Source organism: Pristiophorus japonicus, unplaced genomic scaffold (genome assembly GCF_044704955.1).
Source record: "Pristiophorus japonicus isolate sPriJap1 unplaced genomic scaffold, sPriJap1.hap1 HAP1_SCAFFOLD_266, whole genome shotgun sequence".
Lineage (NCBI taxonomy): Eukaryota > Metazoa > Chordata > Chondrichthyes > Pristiophoridae > Pristiophorus > Pristiophorus japonicus.
The window spans coordinates 180248-201652 of NW_027252406.1; the positions used below are offsets into that span (position 1 = coordinate 180248).

The 21405-nt window shown below is 50.0% G+C and overlaps 1 protein-coding gene across 1 annotated transcript; it reads left to right on the top strand.

The window, feature by feature from the left end:
• Nucleotides 1–9307: 9307 nt before the first annotated feature.
• LOC139247267 (CD59A glycoprotein-like) lies at nt 9308–14466 on the top strand. Its single transcript, XM_070871583.1, has 4 exons — nt 9308–9378; nt 9749–9831; nt 11622–11726; nt 13633–14466. The coding sequence occupies exons 2-4, from the start codon at nt 9777–9779 to the stop codon at nt 13851–13853; spliced, it is 381 nt and encodes a 126-aa protein (XP_070727684.1). The 5' UTR covers nt 9308–9378; nt 9749–9776; the 3' UTR covers nt 13854–14466.
• Nucleotides 14467–21405: the final 6939 nt, after the last annotated feature.

Here is a 21405-nt window from a genome sequence, read left to right on the forward strand (position 1 = left end):
TGAGGGGGAGGGGGAGTGCGTCTGAGGGGGAGGGGGGAGTGCGTCGGAGGGGGGGAGGTGAGTGCGTCGGAGGGGAGGGGAGGGGGGGTGAGGGGGGGTGAGTGCGTCTGAGGGGAGGGGGGGGGTGCGTCTGAGGGGGAGGGGGGAGTGCGTCGGAGGGGGGGAGGTGAGTGCGTCGGAGGGGAGGGGGGGTGAGGGGGGGTGAGTGCGTCTGAGGGGAGGGGGGGGGTGAGTGCGTCTGAGGGGAGGGGGGGGTGAGTGCATCTGAGGGGAGGGGAGGGGGGGTGAGTGCGTCTGAGGGAGGGGAGGGGGGGGTGAGTGCATCTGAGGGAGGGGAGGGGGGGGTGAGTGAGTCTGGGGGAGGGGGGTGTGAGTGCGTCTGGGGGAGGGGAGGGGGGGGTGAGTGCGTCTGAGGGGAGGGGAGGGGGGGTGAGTGCGTCTGAGGGGAGGGGAGGGGGGGGTGAGTGCGTCTGAGGGGAGGGGAGGGGGGGGTGAGTGCGTCTGAGGGGAGGGGAGGGGGGGTGAGTGCGTCTGAGGGAGGGGAGGGGGGGTGAGTGCGTCTGAGGGAGAGGAGGGGGGGGGTGAGTGAGTCTGGGGAGGGGAGGGGGGTGTGAGTGCGTCTGGGGGAGGGGAGGGGGGGTGAGTGCGTCTGAGGGGAAGGGAGGGGGGTTGTGTGCGTCTGAGGGGAGGGGAGGGGGGGTGAGTGCGTCTGAGGGGAGGGGAGGGGGGGTGAGTGCGTCTGAGGGGAGGGGAGGGGGGGTGAGTGCGTCTGAGGGGAGGGGAGGGGGGGTGAGTGCGTCTGAGGGGAGGGGAGGGGGGGTGAGTGCGTCTGAGGGGAGGGGAGGGGGGGTGAGTGCGTCTGAGGGGAGGGGAGGGGGGGTGAGTGCGTCTGAGGGGAGGGGAGGGGGGGTGAGTGCGTCTGAGGGGAGGGGAGGGAGGGTGAGTGCGTCTGAGGGGAGGGGAGGGGGGGTGAGTGCGTCTGAGGGGAGGGGAGGGGGGGTGAGTGCGTCTGAGGGGAGGGGAGGGGGGGTGAGTGCGTCTGAGGGGAGGGGAGGGGGGGTGAGTGCGTCTGAGGGGAGGGGGGGTGAGTGCGTCTGAGGGGAGGGGAGGGGGGGTGAGTGCGTCTGAGGGGAGGGGAGGGGGGGTGAGTGCGTCTGAGGGGAGGGGAGGGGGGGTGAGTGCGTCTGAGGGGAGGGGAGGGGGGGTGAGTGCGTCTGAGGGGAGGGGAGGGGGGGTGAGTGCGTCTGAGGGGAGGGGAGGGGGGGTGAGTGCGTCTGAGGGGAGGGGAGGGGGGGTGAGTGCGTCTGAGGGGAGGGGAGGGGGGGTGAGTGCGTCTGAGGGGAGGGGAGGGGGGGTGAGTGCGTCTGAGGGGAGGGGAGGGGGGGTGAGTGCGTCTGAGGGGAGGGGAGGGGGGGTGAGTGCGTCTGAGGGGAGGGGAGGGGGGGTGAGTGCGTCTGAGGGGAGGGGAGGGGGGGTGAGTGCGTCTGAGGGGAGGGGAGGGGGGGTGAGTGCGTCTGAGGGGAGGGGAGGGGGGGTGAGTGCGTCTGAGGGGAGGGGAGGGGGGGTGAGTGCGTCTGAGCGGGAGGGGAGGGGGGGTGAGTGCGTCTGAGCGGGAGGGGAGGGGGGTGAGTGCGTCTGAGCGGGAGGGGAGGGGGGGTGAGTGCGTCTGAGCGGGAGGGGAGGGGGGGTGAGTGCGTCTGAGCGGGAGGGGAGTGTATGTCTGAGGGGAGGGGAGCAGGAGCGTATGGTATGTCTGAGGGGAGGGGAGGAGGAGCGTATGGTATGTCTGAGGGGAGGGGAGGAGGAGCGTATGGTATGTCTGAGGGGAGGGGGGGGAGTGTGTCTGAGGGAGGGGGGGAGGAGCGTATGTCTGAGGGGAGGAGTGGGGGGAAGTGTGTCTGAGGGACGGTGCGCAGGGAGTGTGTGAGGCAAGGAGGGGGAGAAGTGTGTATCAGTGCGGGACGGGGCGCAGGGAGTGTGTGAGGCAAGGAGAGGGAGGGGGGTGTGTGTCTGGGAGGGGGGGGTAAAAGAGTGTCAGTGAGGGGCGGCGGGGGATGGGGACTGCAGTCTGTGATTGCTGTGAAGATGATGAATTGGGTGTGACTGGTTGTGGGCTGGTCGGTGGATAGTGCAGGGGGCAGTGTTTGTGGGGATGGTACTGGACGGTGGGTAGTGCAGGGGGCAGTGTGTGTGGGGCTGGTACTGGACTGTGGGTAGTGCAGGGGGCAGTGTGTGTGGGGATGGTACTGGTCAGTGTGTAGTGCAGGGGGCAGTGTGTGTGGGGATGGTACTGGACTGTGGGTAGTGCAGGGTGCAGTGTGTGTGGGGATGGTACTGGACGGTGGGTAGTGCAGGGGGCAGTGTGTGGGGATGGTACTGGACAGTGTGTAGTGCAGGGTGCAGTGTGTGTGGGGATAATACTCGACGGTGGATAGTGCAGGGGGCAGTGTGTGTGGGGATGGTACTGGACAGTGGGTCGTGCAGGGGGCAGTGTGTGTGGGGATGGTACTGGACAGTGGGTAGTGCAGGGGGCAGTGTGTGTGGGGATGGTACTGGACAGTGGGTCGTGCAGGGGGCAGTGTGTGTGGGGATGGTACTGGACAGTGGGTCGTGCAGGGGGCAGTGTGTGTGGGGATGGTACTGGACAGTGGGTAGTGCAGGGGGAGTGTGTGTGGGGATGGTACTGGACAGTGGGTCGTGCAGGGGGTAGTGTGTGTGGGGATGATTCTGGATTGTGGTCATGCAGGGGGCAGTGTGTGTGGGGATAGTATAAATGGTGGGTAGTGCAGGGGGTAGTGTGTGTGGTGGGGATGGTACTGGATGGTGGGTAGTGCAGGGGGCAGTGTGTTTTACCAGGGTGACTGTCGGTACATGTGATATCTTTTGTTGTCTAGGCGTGGACTGCAGCTAACTGGAACCTCCTTGTGGAATTGTTCTGTGAGTCATTTTATTTTCAACCAAGTGATGTGGTTTTTAATCACAGAAGCAAAATACTGTGGATGCTGAGATCTGGAATAAAAACAGAATGTTGGAAATCTCAGCGGGTCAGGCAGCATCTGTGGAGAGGAAGTAGAGTTAACGTTTCGGGTCGATGACCCTTCGTCAGAACTGAAGAACAGATTCTTCGTCGGAAAGAACAAATTCTTAACCAGCACTGAAAGGGGGAGGGGAAGGGGAAGAAAGAAGACCACCTTCCCTTTTGTTCTTCCCCTCCCCCTTTCAATGTTGGTTAAGAATCTTCTTCTTGAACACTCTCCAGTTCTGACTTCGAGTCATCGACCCGAAACGTTAACTCTGCCTCCTCTCCACAGATGCTGCCTGACCCGCTGAGATTTCCAGCATTTTCTGCTGTGATTTTATCATTGACATCATATCCTACAACCCACCCTACCAGTACAATCAGTCCCATTCCGCTGCCCTTTCCCTTTAGCCCTGCTAGTTTTTCCCCGTCGAGTATTCTGAGAGATATTAATGATTCTGTTTCCTCCCCCTTTCAGGCAGTGCATTCCAGATCATCATAACTCATTGCATTTAAAACAAAATCTTCACTTGACCCCTGGTTCTTTGCCAATTATTTTAAGTTGATGTCCTCTGGTTACTGACCCTCCCGCCACAGTTTCTCATTATTTACTCTGTCAAAACTCTACACCATTTCGAACACCTCTGTTAAATCCCCACTGATCCTGCTTTGGGCTGGACAGTCCCAGTGACTCTGGTGTCTGTATAACTGAGGTCCCTCAGCCCTGGTACCATTCTGGTAAATCGCCTACCCACTCTCTCCAAGCCTCGACACCTTTCCTAAAGTGGCCCAGAACTGGACACAATACTCCACCTACGACCTGTCTATAAACATTTACCATTATTATTTACTTTTGTACTCTGTGTATGCTATTTTGACATCCTTATCAACTTGTCCTGGCCACCTTCAAAGACGTGTACACACACCCAGCTGTGCCTGTTCCTGCGCCCCCTTTAAAATTGCACCATTTAGTTTATATTGCCTCTCATTCTCCCTACCAAAACGTGTCACTTCACACTTGGCTGCATTAAATTTGATCTGCCACGTATCCGCCCATTTTACCAGTCTCTGTCCTCCTAGGCTGCTAGTATCCTCCTCACGGTTTACTACATTTCTGGGTTTGGTGTCATCTGCAAACTTTGAAATGATGTCCCGTGTGCCCAAGTCCAGGTCATTAATGTATTTCAAAGAGCAGTGGACCTAGTACCCACCCCTGGGGAACATCCCTGTATACTTCCCTCCAGTTTGAAAATTAACTGTTCACCAATATTGTATCCCTGCTGCCACTGTCCCTTTAATCCCATGGGCTTTAATTTTGCAACCTAGTCTAGTTTCTGGTACTTAGCTTGCTGTGCCTGCAATACTTTGTTTATCCCTTGAATCAAATGATAGCCAGTGTGCATGTTTCTCTTGTTCCAGCTGTGTTTATGATCAGTTCTGTCTCCTACCTTAATTTTCACCAGCTCAGACCCTTTGGCAATGTTGGGGTGTGAGGTTGAGGGCCAGGGAGTACAGTTGGATTGATTAACCTGACCCAGGTTTGAAAGGACAATTGTTGGTGCTCCACTCACCCGTCGTTCCTGTCTGCAGCTCCCGGTTACAGTCTTTGTATGTTAGTCGAAGGGAAAGAGGAAAGAAAGAACCTTTGTTTACAATGGTGTCTCTTGCCCTAGGACATCCACCAGTGTTTCAGAGCTGTAGAAGTACTTTTGGCGAATGGTCATTCTGTAATCGGGCACAGCAGCTGATTTAGCGCACAGCAAGATGTCACAAAGCAATCAGATAAATGACCAGTTAGGTGCTGATTGAAAGGATAAATGTTTGGTGAGGGCAGTCTGAGATCTCTTAGTATCTTAACTGAAAAATGGTACCTCTGATTCAGGAGTGTCCACACGTGGTTTGTTGGAACGGAGTGAAAACAAATGTTGCAAAGAGCTGTTTAGATGTTGGATTCTATTGTGTATGGCTGAGACGTGGACTATACACAGCAGGCATCTCAAAGTGCAGGAGAAATACCACCAGTGCTGCCTCAAGATCCTGCAAACACACTAGGAGGATGCCTGACAAACCTGATCGAAGTTTTTGAAGAGGAGACTAAAGTAGTGCATGGGAATGTCTATGCATGTTATTTATATGGACTTTCAATAAAATCCCTTGAGACTGTTAGCTGAAGCTCATAGAAATGAAGGCAAACTGTTGAACTGGTTAGGAAATTGGCTGAGCGCCAGGAGACAGGGATAATGGACAGGTTAGAAGTGATTAGACAAACTAGGGTGGTATTCCCTGGAATTTAGAAGGTGTGATTTGATCGAAGTTTTCAAGATTCTAAGGGGAACTGATGGGGTAGATAGAGAAACTATTTCCGCTGATTGGAGATTCTAGAACTAGGGGGCATAGCCTAAAAATGAGAGCCAGACCTTTCAGGAGTGAAGTTCGGAAACACTTCTACACACACAGTGGTAGAAGTTTGGAACACTCTCCCGCAAATGGCAGTTGATGCGGGGTCACTTGTTAATTTTAAATCTGTGATTAATAGATTTCTGTTAACCAAAGGTACAGAGATAGGGGGCAAAGATGGGTACATGGAGTTAGGGCGCAGATCAGCCATGGCAGAATAGGCTTGCAGAGCTAAATGGCCTACTCCTGTTCCTATGTTTCCATGACGCTAACAGACTTGAGGACATAGACAAACTGATGAAATGGGCAGACACAGGCAGTTGAAATTTAATAGAGAAGTGTGAAGTGATTCATTTTGGTTGGAAAAATAAAGAGAGACAATATATAAATAGTACAATTTTAAAGGAGGTGCAGGGAGACCTGGGGGTGCACATACACAAGTCTTTGAAGGTGACAGAACAAGTTAAGAAGGCTGTTAAAAAGGCATATGGGATTCCTGGTTTTATAAATAGAGGCATAGAATAAAAAGTAAGTTATACTAAACCTTTATAAACACTGGTTAGGCCCCTGCTGGAATATTGTGTCCAATTCTGGGCACCGCACTTTAGGAAGGATGTTAAGGCCTTGAAGGGTGCAGAGAATTTACTAGAATGCTACTAGGGATGAGGGACTTCAGTTATTTGGAGAGACTGGAGAATTTGGGGTTGTTCCCCTAAGAGCAGAGAAGGTTAAGAGAGAATTTAATAGAGGTGTTCAAAATCTTGAAAGGTTTTGATAGAGTAAATAAAGAGAAACAGTTTCCAGTGGCAGAAGGGTTGATGATCAAAGGACACAGATTTAAGGTCATTGTCAAAAGAATCAGAGGTGAGATGAGTATTTTGTATTATGCAGAAAGTTATGATCTGGAATTCACTGCTTGAAAGGGCGGTGGAAGCATATTCAATAATAACTTTCAAAAAGGGATTGGATAAATACTTGAAAAGAAAAAATGCTGGGCTATGGGAGAAAGCAGGGGAATGGGACGAATTGGACACGGTGGCCAAATGGCCACCTGCGCTCTAGCATTTTATCATTCTATGATGTGATGGATTTGGGGAACGGAAGGGCAAGTGCTTACAGCAGATAACGGGAGGAAAGGACAGTGTTTAACATAGGAACATAAATAGGTGCAGGAGTAGGCTATTCGGCCCTTCGAGCCTGCACCACCATTCATTAAGATCATGGCTGATTATTCCCTCAGTACCCCTTTCCTGCTTTCTCTCCATATCCCTTGATCCCTTTAGCCGTAAGAGTCATATCCAACTCCCTCTTGAATATATCCAATGAACTGGCATCAACAACTCTCTGCGGCAGGGAATTCCACAGGTTAACAACTCTCTGAGTGAAGAAGTTTCTCCTCATCTCAGTCCTAAATGGCCTACCCTTTATCCTAAGACTGTGTTGCCTGGTTCTGGACTTCCCCAAAATCGGGAACATTCTATCCACATCTAACCTGTCCAGTCCCGTCAGAATCTTATATGTTTCTATGAGATCCCCTCTCATCCTTCTAAACTCCAGTGTATAAAGACCCAGTTGATCCAGTCTCTCCTCATATGTCAGTCCAGCCATCCCAGGAATCAGTCTGGTGAACCTTCGCTGCACTCCCTCAATAGCAAGAATATCCTTCCTCAGATTAGGAGACCAAAACTGAACACACTATTCCAGGTGAGGACTCACCAAGGCCCTGTACAACTGCAGTAAGACCTCCCTGCTCCTATACTCAAATCCCCTAGCTATGAAGGCCAACATACCATTTGCCGCCTTCACCGCCTACTATACCTGTATGCCAACTTTCAATGACTGATGAACCATGACACCCAGGTCTCGTTGCACCTCCCCTTTTCCTAATCTGCCGCCATTCAGATAATATTGTGTCTTCGTGCTTTTGCCCCAAAGTGGATAACCTCACATTTATCCACATTATACTGCATCTGCCATGTATTTGCCCACTCGCCTAACCTGTCCAAGTCACCCTGCAGCCTCTTAGCGTCCCCTTCACAGCTCACCCAATTTAGTGTCATCTGTAAACTTGGAGATATTACACTCAATTCCTTCATCTAAATCATTGATGTATATTGTAAAGGGCTGGGGTCCCAGCACTGAGCCCTGCGGCATTCTACTAGTCAATGCCTGCCATTCTGAAAAGGACCCATTTATCCCGACTCTCTGCTTCCTGTCTGCCAACCAGTTCTCTATCCATGTCAGTATATTACCCCCAATACCATGTGCTTTGAATTTGCACACCAATCTCTTGTGTGGGACCTTGTCAAAAGCCTTTTGAAAGTCCAAATACACCACATCCACTGGTTCTCCCTTGTCTACTCTACTAGTTATATCCTCAAAAAAATTCCAGAAGATTTGTCAAGCATGATTTCCCCTTCATAAATCCATGCTGACTTGGACCGATCCTGTCACTGCTTTCCAAATGCGCTGCTATTAATGATTGATTCCAACATTTTCCCCACTACGGATGTCAGGCTAACCGGTCTATATTACCCACTTTCTCTCTCCCTCCCTTTTTTAAAAAGTGGTGTTACATTAGCTACCCTCCAGTCCATAGGAACTGATCCAGAGTCCATAGACTGTTGGAAAATGATCACCAATGCATCCACTATTTCTCGGGCCACTTCCTTAAGTACTCTGGGATGCAGACTATCAGGCCCCGGGGATTTATCGGCCTTCAATCCCATCAATTTCCCGAACACAATTTCCCACCTAATAAGGATATCCTTCAGTTCCTCCTTCTCACTAGACCCTCGGTCCCCTAGTACATCCGGAAGGTTATTTTTGTCTTCCTTCGTGAAGACAGAACCAAAGTATTTGTTCAATTGGTCTGCCATTTCTTTGTTCCCCATTATAAATTCACCTGAGTCTGACTGCAAGGGACCTACGTTTGTCTTCACTAATCTTTTTCTCTTCACATATGAATAGAAGCTTTTGCAGTCAGTTTTTTTTTGTTCCCGGCAAGCTTCTTCTCGTACTCTATTTTCCCCCTTCTAATTAAACCCTTTGTCCTCCTCTGCTGAATTCTAAATTTCTTCCAGTCCTCAGATTTGCAGCTTTTTCTGGCCAATTTATATGCCTCTTCCTTTGATTTAACACTATCCTAATTTCCCTTGTTAGCCACAGTTGAGCCACCTTCCCTGTTTTATTTTTACTCCAGACAGGGATGTACAATTGTTGAAGTTCAGCCATGTGATCTTTAAATTTTTGCCATTGCCCATCCACCGTCAACCCTTTAAGTATCATTTGCCAGTCTATTCTAGTCAATTCACGCTTCAAACCATCGAAGTTACCTTTCCTTAAGTTCAGGATCCTAGTTTCTGAATGAAATGTGTCACTCTCCATCTTAATGAAGAATTCTACCATGTTATGGTCACTCTTCCCCAAAGGGTCTCGCACAACAAGATTGCTAATTAGTCCTTTCTCATTACACAACACCCAGTCTAGGATGGCCAGCTCCCTAGTTGGTTCCTCGACATATTGATCTAGAAAACCATCCCTAATACACTCCAGGAAATCCTCCTCCACCATACAGTTTGGTTAGCCTAATCAATATGTAGATTAAAGTCACCCATGATAACTGCTGTACCTTTATTGCATGCATCCCTAATTTCTTGCTTGATGCTGTCCCAAACCTTACTACTGTTTGGTGGTCTGTACACAACTCTCAAGTGTTTGCTGCCCCTTGGTATTCCGTAGCTCCACCCATACCGATTCCACATCATCCAAGCAAATGTCCTTTCTTACTCTTGCATTAATTTCCTCTTTAACCAGCAACGCCACTCAGCCTCCTTTTCCTTTCTGTCTATCCTTCCTAAATGTAGAATACCCCTGGATGTTGAGTTCCCAGCCTTGGTCACCCTGGAGCCATGTCTCTGTGATGCCAATTACATCATACCCGTTAACTGCTATCTGCACAGGTAATTCGTCCACCTTATTCCAAATACTTCTCGCAATGAGGCACAGAGCCTTCAGGCTTGTCTTTCTAACACACTTTGCCCCTTTAGAATTTTGCTGTAATGTGGCCCCTTTTGCTTTTTGCCTTGGGTTTCTCTGCCCTCCACTTTTACTTTTCCTCTTCCTCTTTCTATCTATTCCACTTCCCTCTGTCTCCCTGCTGTGATCATCAGTCCTGAGTGTGAAATCAGTGGTGTGGGGTGGGGGGGCAGTGTGAAAGGTTAGCAGGGAGTGTATATCGTGGGGCTCCCAGTCTCCAGCACAGGACCCTGCACAGACCACAAGCACAAAGGGCAGTCACACAGCGACTAATGGCGTCTGTCTCTTGTTCAGGTGTGGAAGAGCAGTGTGTGCACGAACCATGGATCACGTCTTACTGAAGGGTCTGCTCCTGCTGTCCTTCTGCTCAGCATTTGGTGAGTCAGCTTCGTGTCTCAGCCAGTTGGTGGCATGAAATGCAATGGGTGACACTTTTGGAATTGACAGGGCTGTATATCCGGAGTACAGACACTCCCGGAGGGGGGGGGGGGGCTGTATATCCGGAGTACAGACACTCCCGGGGGGGGGGGGGGGGGGGGGCTGTATATCCGGAGTACAGACACTCCCTGGGGCGGGGAGGGTGTATATCTGGAGTACAGACACTCCCCGGAGGGGGGAGGGGGTAGTGTATATCCGGAGTACAGACACTTCCCGGGGGGGGACTGTATATCCGGAGTACAGACACTCCCCGGGGGGGGGGGGGCTGTATATCCGGAGTACAGACACTCCCCGGGGGGGGGGGGGGGGGGGGGGCTGTATATCCGGAGTACAGACACTCCCGGTGGGGAGGGGGGGGTGTATATCCGGAGTACAGACACTCCCGGGGGGGGCGGGGGGACGACGACTGTATATCCGGAGTACAGACACTCCCCGGGGGGGGGGGGGGTGTATATCCGGAGTACAGACAATCCCCGGGGGGCTGTATATCCGGAGTACAGACAATCCCCGGGGGCGGGGGGGCTGTATATCCGGAGTACAGACACTCCCCTGGTGGGGGGGGGGGAAGGTATATATCTGGAGTACAGACACTCCCCTGGCGGAGGGTGGGGGGAGGTGTATATCCGGAGTACAGACACTCCCCTGGCGGGGGAAGGGGCTGTATATCCGGAGTACAAACACTCCCCGGGGGGAGGGGGGGGGGGGGGAGTGTATATCCGGAGTACAGACACTCCCCGGGGGGGGGTGGGAGGTGTATATCCGGAGTACAGACACTCCCCTGGCCGGGGGGGGGGCGGGGGAAGGTGTATATCTGGAGTACAGACACTCCCGGGGGGGGGGGGGGGGTGTATATCCGGAGTACAGACACTTCCCTGGGGAGGGGAGGGGAGGGGGGGAGGTGTATATCCAGAGTATGGACTTGTACCTCGGGAGCCTACTATCAGCACAGGCAGACATCGATGACGAGGTACACCACCACCTCCAGTGCTCCAGTGCAACCTTCGGTCACCTGAGGAAGAGAGTGTTTGAAGACCAGGACCTTAAATGTGGCACCATGTTTATGGGTCTACAGGGCAGTGGTGATACCCAGCCTCCTGTATGACTTTAAGATGTGGACTTCAAACGCTGGAGAAGTACTACCAGTGCTGCCTCTGCAAGATCCTGCAAATCCCCTGGGAGGACAGATGCACCATCGAAGCACTGATCACACTCGACCAGCTCCGTTGGGCGGACCTCATCGTCTACATGCCCGACACGAGTCTCCAAAAGCAAGCGCTCTACTCTCAGCTCCGACTCGGCAAGCGAGTCCCAGGTGGGCAGAGGAAACATTTCAAGGACACCCTCAAAGCCTCCCTGATAAAGTGCAACATCCCCACTAGCACCTGTGAGTCCCTGGCCCAAGACTGCCCTCAGTGGAAGAAGAGCTTCCGGGAGGGCGCAGAGCACCTTGAGTCTCGTCGCCGAGCGTAAGCAGAAACCAAGCGCAGACAGTGAAAGGATTGTGCGGCAAACCAGTCTCCCCACGCACCCTTTCCTTCAACCACTGTCTGTCCCACCTGTGACAGAGACTGTAATTCCCGTATTGGACTGTTCAGTCACCTGAGAACTCACTTTTAGAGTGGAAGTAAGTCTTCCTCGATTTTGAGGGACTGCCTCTGATGATGGTTCTGACCTGCTAAAGTCTCTCTGTGAATGTAATGACATGTATTTGTCTCTTGCTCCTCCCTAGGGTCTGCTCTGCTTTGCTATGATTGTGATACAGCCGACGACCTACAGTGCAACAAGCAGCAGTGCTCCCCGGCCCAGGACACCTGCCTGAACGCCACCTTTCACAGTACGTATTTCAGGGCTCCATCCAGTCTGTTTTGAGGTGCTTTCCGCCTCTGCTTTATATTGTCAAAGGCAAGGCTTCAGTCATCAGTTGTGTGGATCTTCCCAGAAAGCTGCCAGTCTCGGTATCGTATCACCTCCCTTAGAATGGGATTCATTCCCAAATCCAGGCTATTAACCGGAAATTCTCCTTACTTGTGGTAAACGCTATGACAATGGGTCTGAAATCCCGGTGCTGGGCTTCCCGCGGGCGAGCACTCTGGTGACAATAGTAACAAAAAGGTGAGCACCTACCTTTTGGTGCTGCACCCTCCAGCAATCCCGGTCGGAGGCCTCCTCTCCCTGAGCATCGCAGCGCGTTCACGTCTTGCAGAGGCACAGGGAGAGGCTGGAGTCACATGGTACTGGGCAGCCAATCCAGGTAAAGTACTCTCATTCATAACAATGGGAACTCCGTAAGTAGGATTTTCATTAATCATGATTGAGAAGCCCCCACCCCCACCCCAAACACCCAAACACAAATAAAAAAAAATCACATACTTAACATTCATTTAAATTAAAGTTAATAACTGTGTTTGCAAAAAATATTTGTTGAATTTTTTTTAAAGTTTTGTAATTAGGGTTTAAAATAAACTTACCTTATTGGGCAGGGTTTTAAAACAGAAAAATGTGGTTTTAAATTTGGCTTTTACCAGGATCAAGAGTTTTAAGGACATTCGCTGGGCAAGAGGTGGGCAAAATACCTTAATCTTGCCCATGTGAATGTCCTGGCTGTGGGGATATGGAGGATCTGTCCAGCTAGAGCTTGACAGATCGGAAAAGGCGGTTTTCGGTGCATCTGAAAACCGGCTTTGCGCGATGCATTCCCGGGTCCGTACACACTCCGTACGGACCCGGGGAGGCCGGAATTTCAGGCCCATTGTGTACTTAGCCTTTTGAATGGCATATGATAAAGTTTCATATGAAAGGATGTAAGTTTGGGTTTAAGGCGTGGTGATTCAGGATTCAACATGAGATTGGCTGAAAAGCATTTAATGAGGAAGGGAGAGGGGGGTGGCAAGAGAATGCGGGGGAGTGGGGGAGATCCCCCCCAGAGTGCGGGGAGGGTGGGTGGTGATAGAGACCCCCTCAGGACAGGGGGAAGGGGCGGTGAGACCTCCCCCCCCCCCCCCCCCCCCCAAGAGGACCGAGTGAGGGGGGTGAGAAAGACCTCGCTAGAGAACAGGGGGAGGGAAGTGAGAGACCCCCCCACAGAGGGCAGCAGGGGGTGGGGGGTGTGCGACCCCTCAGAGGGGGGGGTGGGTGAGGATCCCCAGAGGACAGGGAGGAGAGGGGGGCTGGGTGAGGACCCCCAGAGGATGGGGGGGTGGTGGTGAGAGACCCCCAGAGGGCAGCACCCCTTCCCCCAGAGAGCAAGAGTGAGCGACTCTGCTGGAGTAGGCAGCTGAACTTGGAGTCAGACATAATATGCGAGTGGGCAGAGCAGTGACAGATGAAAGTTGATACAGACAAGTATAAATTGCTGCACTGTGGAAGAAAAAAATAGATAACACATGTACTCCTACAAATAGTTGAAAGTAACGAGGGCTGAAGTTGCGAGATGTGGGCGTCTTACACTCAACGATTACCATGTCCCATCGATGAAGAGCATTGATTCAATGGCAATAGAACGCTGAGCTACAATCTTCAAACGGACGAGTCAGAGCAAGTAATGATCACACTGCACAATCGCTCAAACATCCTGATGTGGAGGTTGTGCCATGGAACAATATAATGTGTCTGTTCGGAAAGAGAGAGTAGTCTGAGCAGTAATTGTAGATCAGTCGGCCCCCTGTGGGTAAGTGTCACGGGTCAGTGCCCGTTGTCCTGTCAATATTCAGATTTGCTAATGTGTTCCTCTTTGTTTTTAGCCTCCAAGCGGGTGTACCGGCGCTGCTGGATTGATCGGATGTGTACCTACAAGGACTTGGAGTCGTCCTTCACTATAGACTCGAAAATCAGCTTCACCTGCTGCGACTGGGACCTCTGCAACTCGAAGAGTGTCGGCACCCCCAGGGCGCATGCAAACCCATCCCTACTGGGCCTCCTGGCTGCCTTCGCCAGCCTGCAACTTTGCTGCTTCAGAAGCTGAAACCAGAAGAGGATGTGACCTCTGGGCATGCAAACAATGTCCCTTCCTTCTAAAACCTATTTGCTGTGGGCCGCTCACTGCCAAGGGAGGAAGAATTGTCTTGAAGTCACCAACTGTATCTGCTTGAGTTCCACATTAATAGCTGTCATTTTATAGCAGTATATCCCCGTCAACCTCATCACTCCTTACTTTTCCATCTGACTCTCTTCTATCTGATGAACTAATGTAAAAGTCAGGAATATAACAGATGTGTAGGTGCTGCCAGGCTTGCCTACTGCTGTCACATGGCACCAGTGTAGCCTGGGACAGGCTTGTGCCAGTGGGTAGGTGTCTAACCATCCCATCGCATTTAACTGACCCGCACCCCCCCCCCCAGCTAATAACTATAGCATGCAAGATTAGGCAGGCTGTCTCCCAGAGTGACTGAATCTGTCCTAATCCTGTTTGATGCAAAGTCTATGAACCAGCTAGTCCGAGCGCTGTGGCTCAGTAAGTTGCACTACTTATGAGGTGAAATGGCTGTGTATATTGAATGAAGCACCTTGCTGATGCCTTTGTACTTTGCATTTTGCAACTTCTTTTTGATTGTTCAATAAAATCCTTTTGGCGAGGAGCCCGTGTGTGTGTATATATACATATACATGGACAGTACTGACCTCCGCTCAGTGGACAGATTTTACTGAGCCCGTATAACTCGGGTATATCGAGGACGAGCTGTGGTCGGCCATTGCTACCAGACTGGGCCTGCGGCAGGTGGTGAGAGAACCAAATACGAGGGAAAAACCTACTTGACCTTGTCCTCACCAATCTACCTGTCACGGATGCATCTGTCCATGAGAGTATTAGTAGGAGTGACCACCGGACATCTCAAAGTGAAGTACTTTTGGAGTGTAGTCACTGTTGTAATGTAGGAAACGCGGCAGCCAATTTGTGCACAAGCAAGCTCCCACAAACAGCAATGTGATAATGACCAGATAATCTAATTTTTGTTATGTTGATTGAGGGATAAATATTGGCCAGGAATCCTGGGATATCTCCCCATCTCTTCTAAATAGTGTTATGGGATCGTTTACGAACACCCGAGAGCAGATGGGGCCTCGGTTTAATGTCTCAACTGAAAGACGGCATCTCCGACCTATGGATCAGATCAAAGCTATACAGTTCTGCCACATCCAGTCATGAATGGTGGTGGACAATTAACAGGAGGAGGAGGCTCCATGAACATCTCCCCAAATAACATGATGGAACCCAGCACGAGAGTGCAAAAGACAAGGCCAGCCGGACCACTCGGCTCCAGACTTCATTACAGTCTTGGTCCAAACATGGACAAAAGAGTTGAATTCCAGAGGTGAGGTGCGAGTGACTGCCTTTGACATCAAGGTTGCATTGACCAAGTGCGGCATCAAGAAGCCCTAGTAAAAGTGAAGTCAATGGGAATCAGAGCGAAAACGCTCCACTGGCTGGAGTCATACCTAGCACAAAGGAAAGTGGTTGGAGGTCAATCATCACAGCCCCAGGACATTGCTGCAGGAGTTCCTCAGGGCAGTGTCCTCAGTGCAACCATCTTCAGCTGCTTCATCAATGGCCTTCCCTCCATCATGAGGTTGCTGATGACTGCACAGTTTAGTTCCTCAGATAATGAAGCAGTCCATGCCTGCATGCAACAAGAACTGGACAGCAGCCCGGTTTGGGCTGATAAGTGGTAAGTAACATTTGCGCCACACAAGTGCCAGGCAATGATCATCATCAACAAGAGAGAATCTAGCCACCTCCTTTTGATAGTCAATAGCATTACCATCGTCTAATTGCTTGCCATCAATATCCTGGGTATTCTGTGGCATGTGACTCACATTCACCACCGACAAGTCAGGAGTGTGATGGAATACTCTCCATTTGCCTGGATGAGTGCAGCTTCAACAACACTCAAGAAACTATCATCCGTGACAAAGCAGTCTGCTTAATCGGCACCCCAGACACCACCTTTAACATTCACCCACTCCATCACTGCTCTTCAGTGTGTACTATCTACAGAATACATTGCAGCAACTCACCAAGGCATCTTTGACAGAACTTTCCAAACCCGTGACCTCTAGACTTAGGACAAGGGCAGTACCATCCCCTCCAAGTCACACATCATCCTGACTTAAAATATATCACCATTCCTTCATCATCACTGGGTCAAAAATGGAACTCCCTCCCTAACAGCACTGAGAATACCTTCACCACAATAACTGCAGCGGTTCAAGAAGGTGGCTCACCATTACCTTGCCAACAACATGTAAATCCTGTGAATGAATAAATAAATAAAAATTAAACAGTAGCAGGAGAAAACACAGCTGATTTCACTAGATTACAAAATGTGATTTCCATTTGCAACTCGTCAAAATCCATACATTATAAAGTCCCTATCATGCGCTGCAACAATGCTTGACTAGTACCAGCTGTATAATGCAGAGTTTATCTCTAAAGGTGGGTTGCCACAGTTTTCCCATAAGCCTCTGCTTGTCAATGACATGCAAAGCAGACTTGACACCCAAAGATGTGGCCAGATTCACACACATTCCTTGTCACTTTGAATTTCAATGCAAAGGACTATCGAAAAAGGTATGTTTCACAATTGAATGCAGTTGCTGCCCACTATGTAGCTCAAAAAGCAACAAGCCTAGGAACCTGTTTTTACCATCCACCCCATTCTGGACAAAGTGAAGCAGACTGAAACTTTCTTCCAGGACCCTGGGACAAATGGTCACAAACCTCCTCAATCAATGCTAGTGTTACCCATGTGGATTTGACAATTCATTGTCCTGGAGTAACCTTTGTCATCCATGTAGGTGCCCCCTGGACTTGACCCAGGAGCAGTGTTTGGTGGCTGAGGGTCAGCAGGGAGGCACATTTCAGGTTGACAGCATTGTCTGTAAAGGAGAAGGTGATCATTCTTTTGAATTTCTTTGTTTTGTTATTATCAATTAGGTTAATTTAAGGAGTAAGCCATGGCAGGAGAGCCCGGACCCATGTCATGCTCCTCCTGTGCTATGTGGGAAATCAGGGACGCTTCCAGTGTCCCTGACAACTACATGTGCAGGAAATGTGTCCAGCTGCAGCTCCTGACAGACTGCATGGCGGCACTGGAGCTGCACATGGACTCATTCTGGAGCATCTGCGATGCTGAGGATGTCATGAATAGCACGATTAGTGAGTTGGTCACAGCGCAGTCAAGGAAGAGGCATATAAATTGGCGAGAAAAAGCAACAAACCTGAGTACTGGAAGAAATTAAGAATTCAACAGAGGAGGACTAAGGGTTTAATTAAGAGGGGGAAAATAGAGTTCGAGAAGAAGCTTGAAGGCAACATAAAAACTGACTGCAAAAGCTTCTATAAATATGTGAAGAGAAAAAGATTAGTGAAGACAAACGTAGGTCCCTTGCAGTCGGATTCAGGTGAATTTATAATGGGGAACAAAGAAATGGCGGACCAATTGAACAAATACTTCGGTTCCGTCTTCACGAAGGAAGACACAAATAACCTTCCGAATGTACTAGAGGACAATGGGTCTAGTGAGAAGGAGGAACTGAGGGATATCCTTATTAGGCGGGAAATTGTGTTAGGGAAATTGATGGGATTGAAGGCCGATAGATCCCCAGGACCTGATAGTCTGCATCCCAGAGTACTTAATGAATTGGCCCTAGAAATAGTGGATGCATTGGTGATCATTTTCCAACAATCTATCGACTCTAGATCAGATTAGAGGGTAGATAATGTAACACCACTTTTTAAAAAAGGAGGGAGAGAGAAAACGGGTAATTATAGATCGGTTAGCCTGACACCAGTAGTGGGGAAAATGTTGGAATCAATCAGTAAGGATGAAATAGCAGCGCATTTGGAAAGCAGTGACAGGATCAGTCCAAGTCAGCATGGATTTATGAAAGGGAAATCGTGCTTGACGAATCTTCTAGAATTTTTTGAGGATGTAACGAGCAGAGTGGGCAAGGGAGAACCAGTGGATGTAGTGTATTTGGACTTTCAAAAGGCTTTTGACAAGGTCCCGCACAAGAGATTAGTGTGCAAAATCAAAGCGCATGATATTGGGGGTAATGTACTGACATGGATAGAGAACTGGTTGGCAGACAGGAAGCAGAGAGTTGGGATAAACGGGTCCTTTTCAAAATGGCAGGCAGTGACTAGTGGAGTGCCGCAGGACTCAGTGCTGGGACCCCAGCTCTGTATAATATACATTAACGATTTAGATGAAGGAATTGAGTGTAATATCTCCAAGTTTGTGGATGACACTAAACTGGGTGGCGGTGTGAGCTGTGAGGAGGACGCTAATAGGCTGCAGGGTGACTTGGACAGGTTAGGTGAGTGGGCAAATGCATGCAGATGCAGTATAATGTGGATAAATGTGAGGTTATACATTTTGGGGGCAAAAACACGAAGGCAGAATATTATCTGAATGGCGGCAGATTAGGAAAAAGGGAGGTGCAACAAGACCTGTGTGTCATGGTTCATCAGTCACTGAAAGTGGGCATGCAGGTACAGCAGGCGGTGAAGAAAACAAATGGTATGTCGGCCTTCATAGCTCGGGGATTTGAGTACAGGAGCAGGGAGGTCTTACTGCAGTTGTACAGGGCCTTAGTGAGACCTCACCTGGAATATTGTGTTCAGTTTTGGTCTCCTAATCTGAGGAAGGACGTTCTTGATATTGAGGGAGTGTAGCGAAGGTTCACCAGACTGATTCCAGGGATGGCTGGACTGTCATATGAGGAAAGACTGGATCAACTGGGCTATTTGTCACAGGAGTTTAGAAGGATGAGAGGGGATCTCAGAAATGTATAAGATTCTGACGGAACTGGACAGGTTAGATGCAGTGAGCATGTTCCCGATGTTGGGGAAGTCCAGAACCAGGGGACACAGTCTTAGGGTAAGGGGTAGACCATTTAGGACTGAGATGAGGAGAAACTTCTTCACTCAGAGAGTTGTTAACCTGTGGAATTCCCTGCCGCAGAGAGTTGTTGATGCCAGTTCATTGGATATATTCAAGAGGGTGTTAGATATGGCCCTTACGGCTAAGGGGATCAAGGGGTATGGAGAGAAAGCAGGAAAGGGTACTGAGGGAATGATCAGCCATGATCTTATTGAATGGTGGTGCAGGCTCGAATGGCCGAATGGCCTACTCCTGCACCTATTTTCTATGTTTGTATGTTTCTATGTCTCGGAGCAACTGTAGCGCATTTTGGACGGGGAGGGTGGACAGCCAGCTGCCGTGGTACATATAGGTACCAACGATATAGGTAAAAAAGGGGATGAGGTCCTACAAGCTGAATTTAGGGAGCTAGGGGTTAAATTAAAAAGCAGGACCTCAAAGGTAGTCATCATCATAGGCAGTCCCTCGAAACGAGGATGACTTGCTTCCACGCCAAAAAAGGATGAGTTCACAGATGTTCCAATGAAGGACCTAATATTCCAGGTCCTGAACTACATCCTGAAGGATGGAAGATGCTTGTGTGTGGATTTTTTTAACGTGTGGTGGCCGTTGCACGCCAGCCACCACATGGGCTTGTCAGAGCTAGGTCTTGGTCCAGTGGCAAGGATTACCCAAGATGACTGGAGACCTGCTCTGCTGCACGGACCTAGTGCGCACACATGTCGCAGTGTGGACTGATCCATGCTGCCCTTGGCCCCGAACTCACGCTTCTCCTGGGCCCAGATCACGTCCGTCTACAGTCCTTCGCCGCTCCTGCTGTATCTGCCAAAGTTAGTAATCTCAGGATTGCTACCAGTGCCACGTGCTAGTCAGAGTAGGAATTGCAGGATAGCTCAGATGAATACTGGATTGAGGAATGGAGCAAAGAGGAGGGATTCAAATTCCTGGGACATTGGAACCGGTTCTGGGGGAGGTGGGACCAGTACAAACCGGACGGTCTGCACCTGGGCAGGACCGGAACCAATGTCCTCGGCGGAGTGTTTGCTTGTGCTGTTGGGGAGGGTTTAAACTAAAAAGGCAGGGAGATGGAAATCTATGCAGGGAGGCAGAGGAAAGTAAAAAGAGGGCAGAAACAAAAGGTATGAAGGAGAAAAGCAAGAGTGGAGGGCAAAGAAATCAAGGGCAAAAATCAAAATGGGCCACATTACAACATAATTCTAAAAGGACAGAGAGCATTAAAAAAACAAGCCTGAAGGCTCTGAGTCTCAATGCGAGGAGCATTCGTAATAAGGTGGATGAATTGACTGCGCAGATAACTGTTAAAGGATATGATGTAATTGAGATTATGGAGACATGGCTCCAAGGTAACCAAGGCTGGGAACTCAACATCCAGGGGTATTCAATATTCAGGAAGGACTGACAGGAAGGAAAAGAAGGTGGGGTAGCGTTACTGGTTAAAGAGGAGATTAACGCAATAGTAAGGAAGGACATTAGCGTGGATGATGTGGAATCTATAATGGGTAGAGCTACGAAACACCAAAGGCCAGAAAACATTAGAAGGAGTTGTATACCATCAAACAGTAGTAGGGAGGTTGGGGATGGCATCAAACAGGAAATTAGGGGCGCGTGCAATAAGGGTACAGCAGTTATCATGGGTGACTTTAATCTGCATATTGGGATTGGGCTAACCAAACTGGTAGAAACATAGAAACATAGAAAATAGGTGCAGGAGTAGGCCATTCGGCCCTTCGAGCCTGCACCACCATTCAATAAGATTATGGCTGATCATTCACTTCAGTATACCGTTTCTGCTTTCTCTCCATACCCCTTGATCCCTTTAGCCATACGGGCCATATCTAACTGCCTCTTGACTATATCTAAAGAACTGGCATGAATAAGTCTCTGCGGTAGAGAATTCCACACGTTAACAACTCTCTGAGTGAAGAATTTTCTCCTCATCTCAGTCCTAAATGGCTTACCCCTTATCCTTAGACTGTGACCCCTGGTTCTGGACATCCCCAACATCGGGAACATTCTTTCAGCATCTAATCTGTCCAGTCCCGTCAGAATTTAATATGTATCTGTGAGATCCCCTCTCATTCTTCTAAACTCCAGTGAATACAGGCCCAGTCGATCCAGTCTCTCCTCATATGTCAGTCCTGCCATCCCGAGAATTAGTCTGGTGAACCTTCGCTGCACTCCCTGAATAGCAAGAATTAGGAGACCAAAACTGAACACAATATTCCAGGTGAGGCTTCACCAAGGCCCTATACAACTGCAGTAAGACCTCGCTGCTCCGATACTCAAATCCCCTAGCTATGAAGAGCAACATGCCATTTGCCTTCTTCACCGCCTGCTGCATCTGCATGCCAACCTTCAATGACTGATGTACCAATGACTGTTGCACCTCCCCTTTTCCTAACCTGTCACCATTCAGACAATATTCTGCCTTCATGTTTTTGCCACCAAAGTGCATAACCTCACATTTATCCACATTATACTGCATCTGCCATGCATTTGCCCACTCACCTAACCTGTCCAAATCACCCTGCAGCCTCTTAGCATGCTCCTCACAGCTTAGTTTCATCTGCAAACGTGGAGATATTACACTCAATTCCTTCATCGAAATCA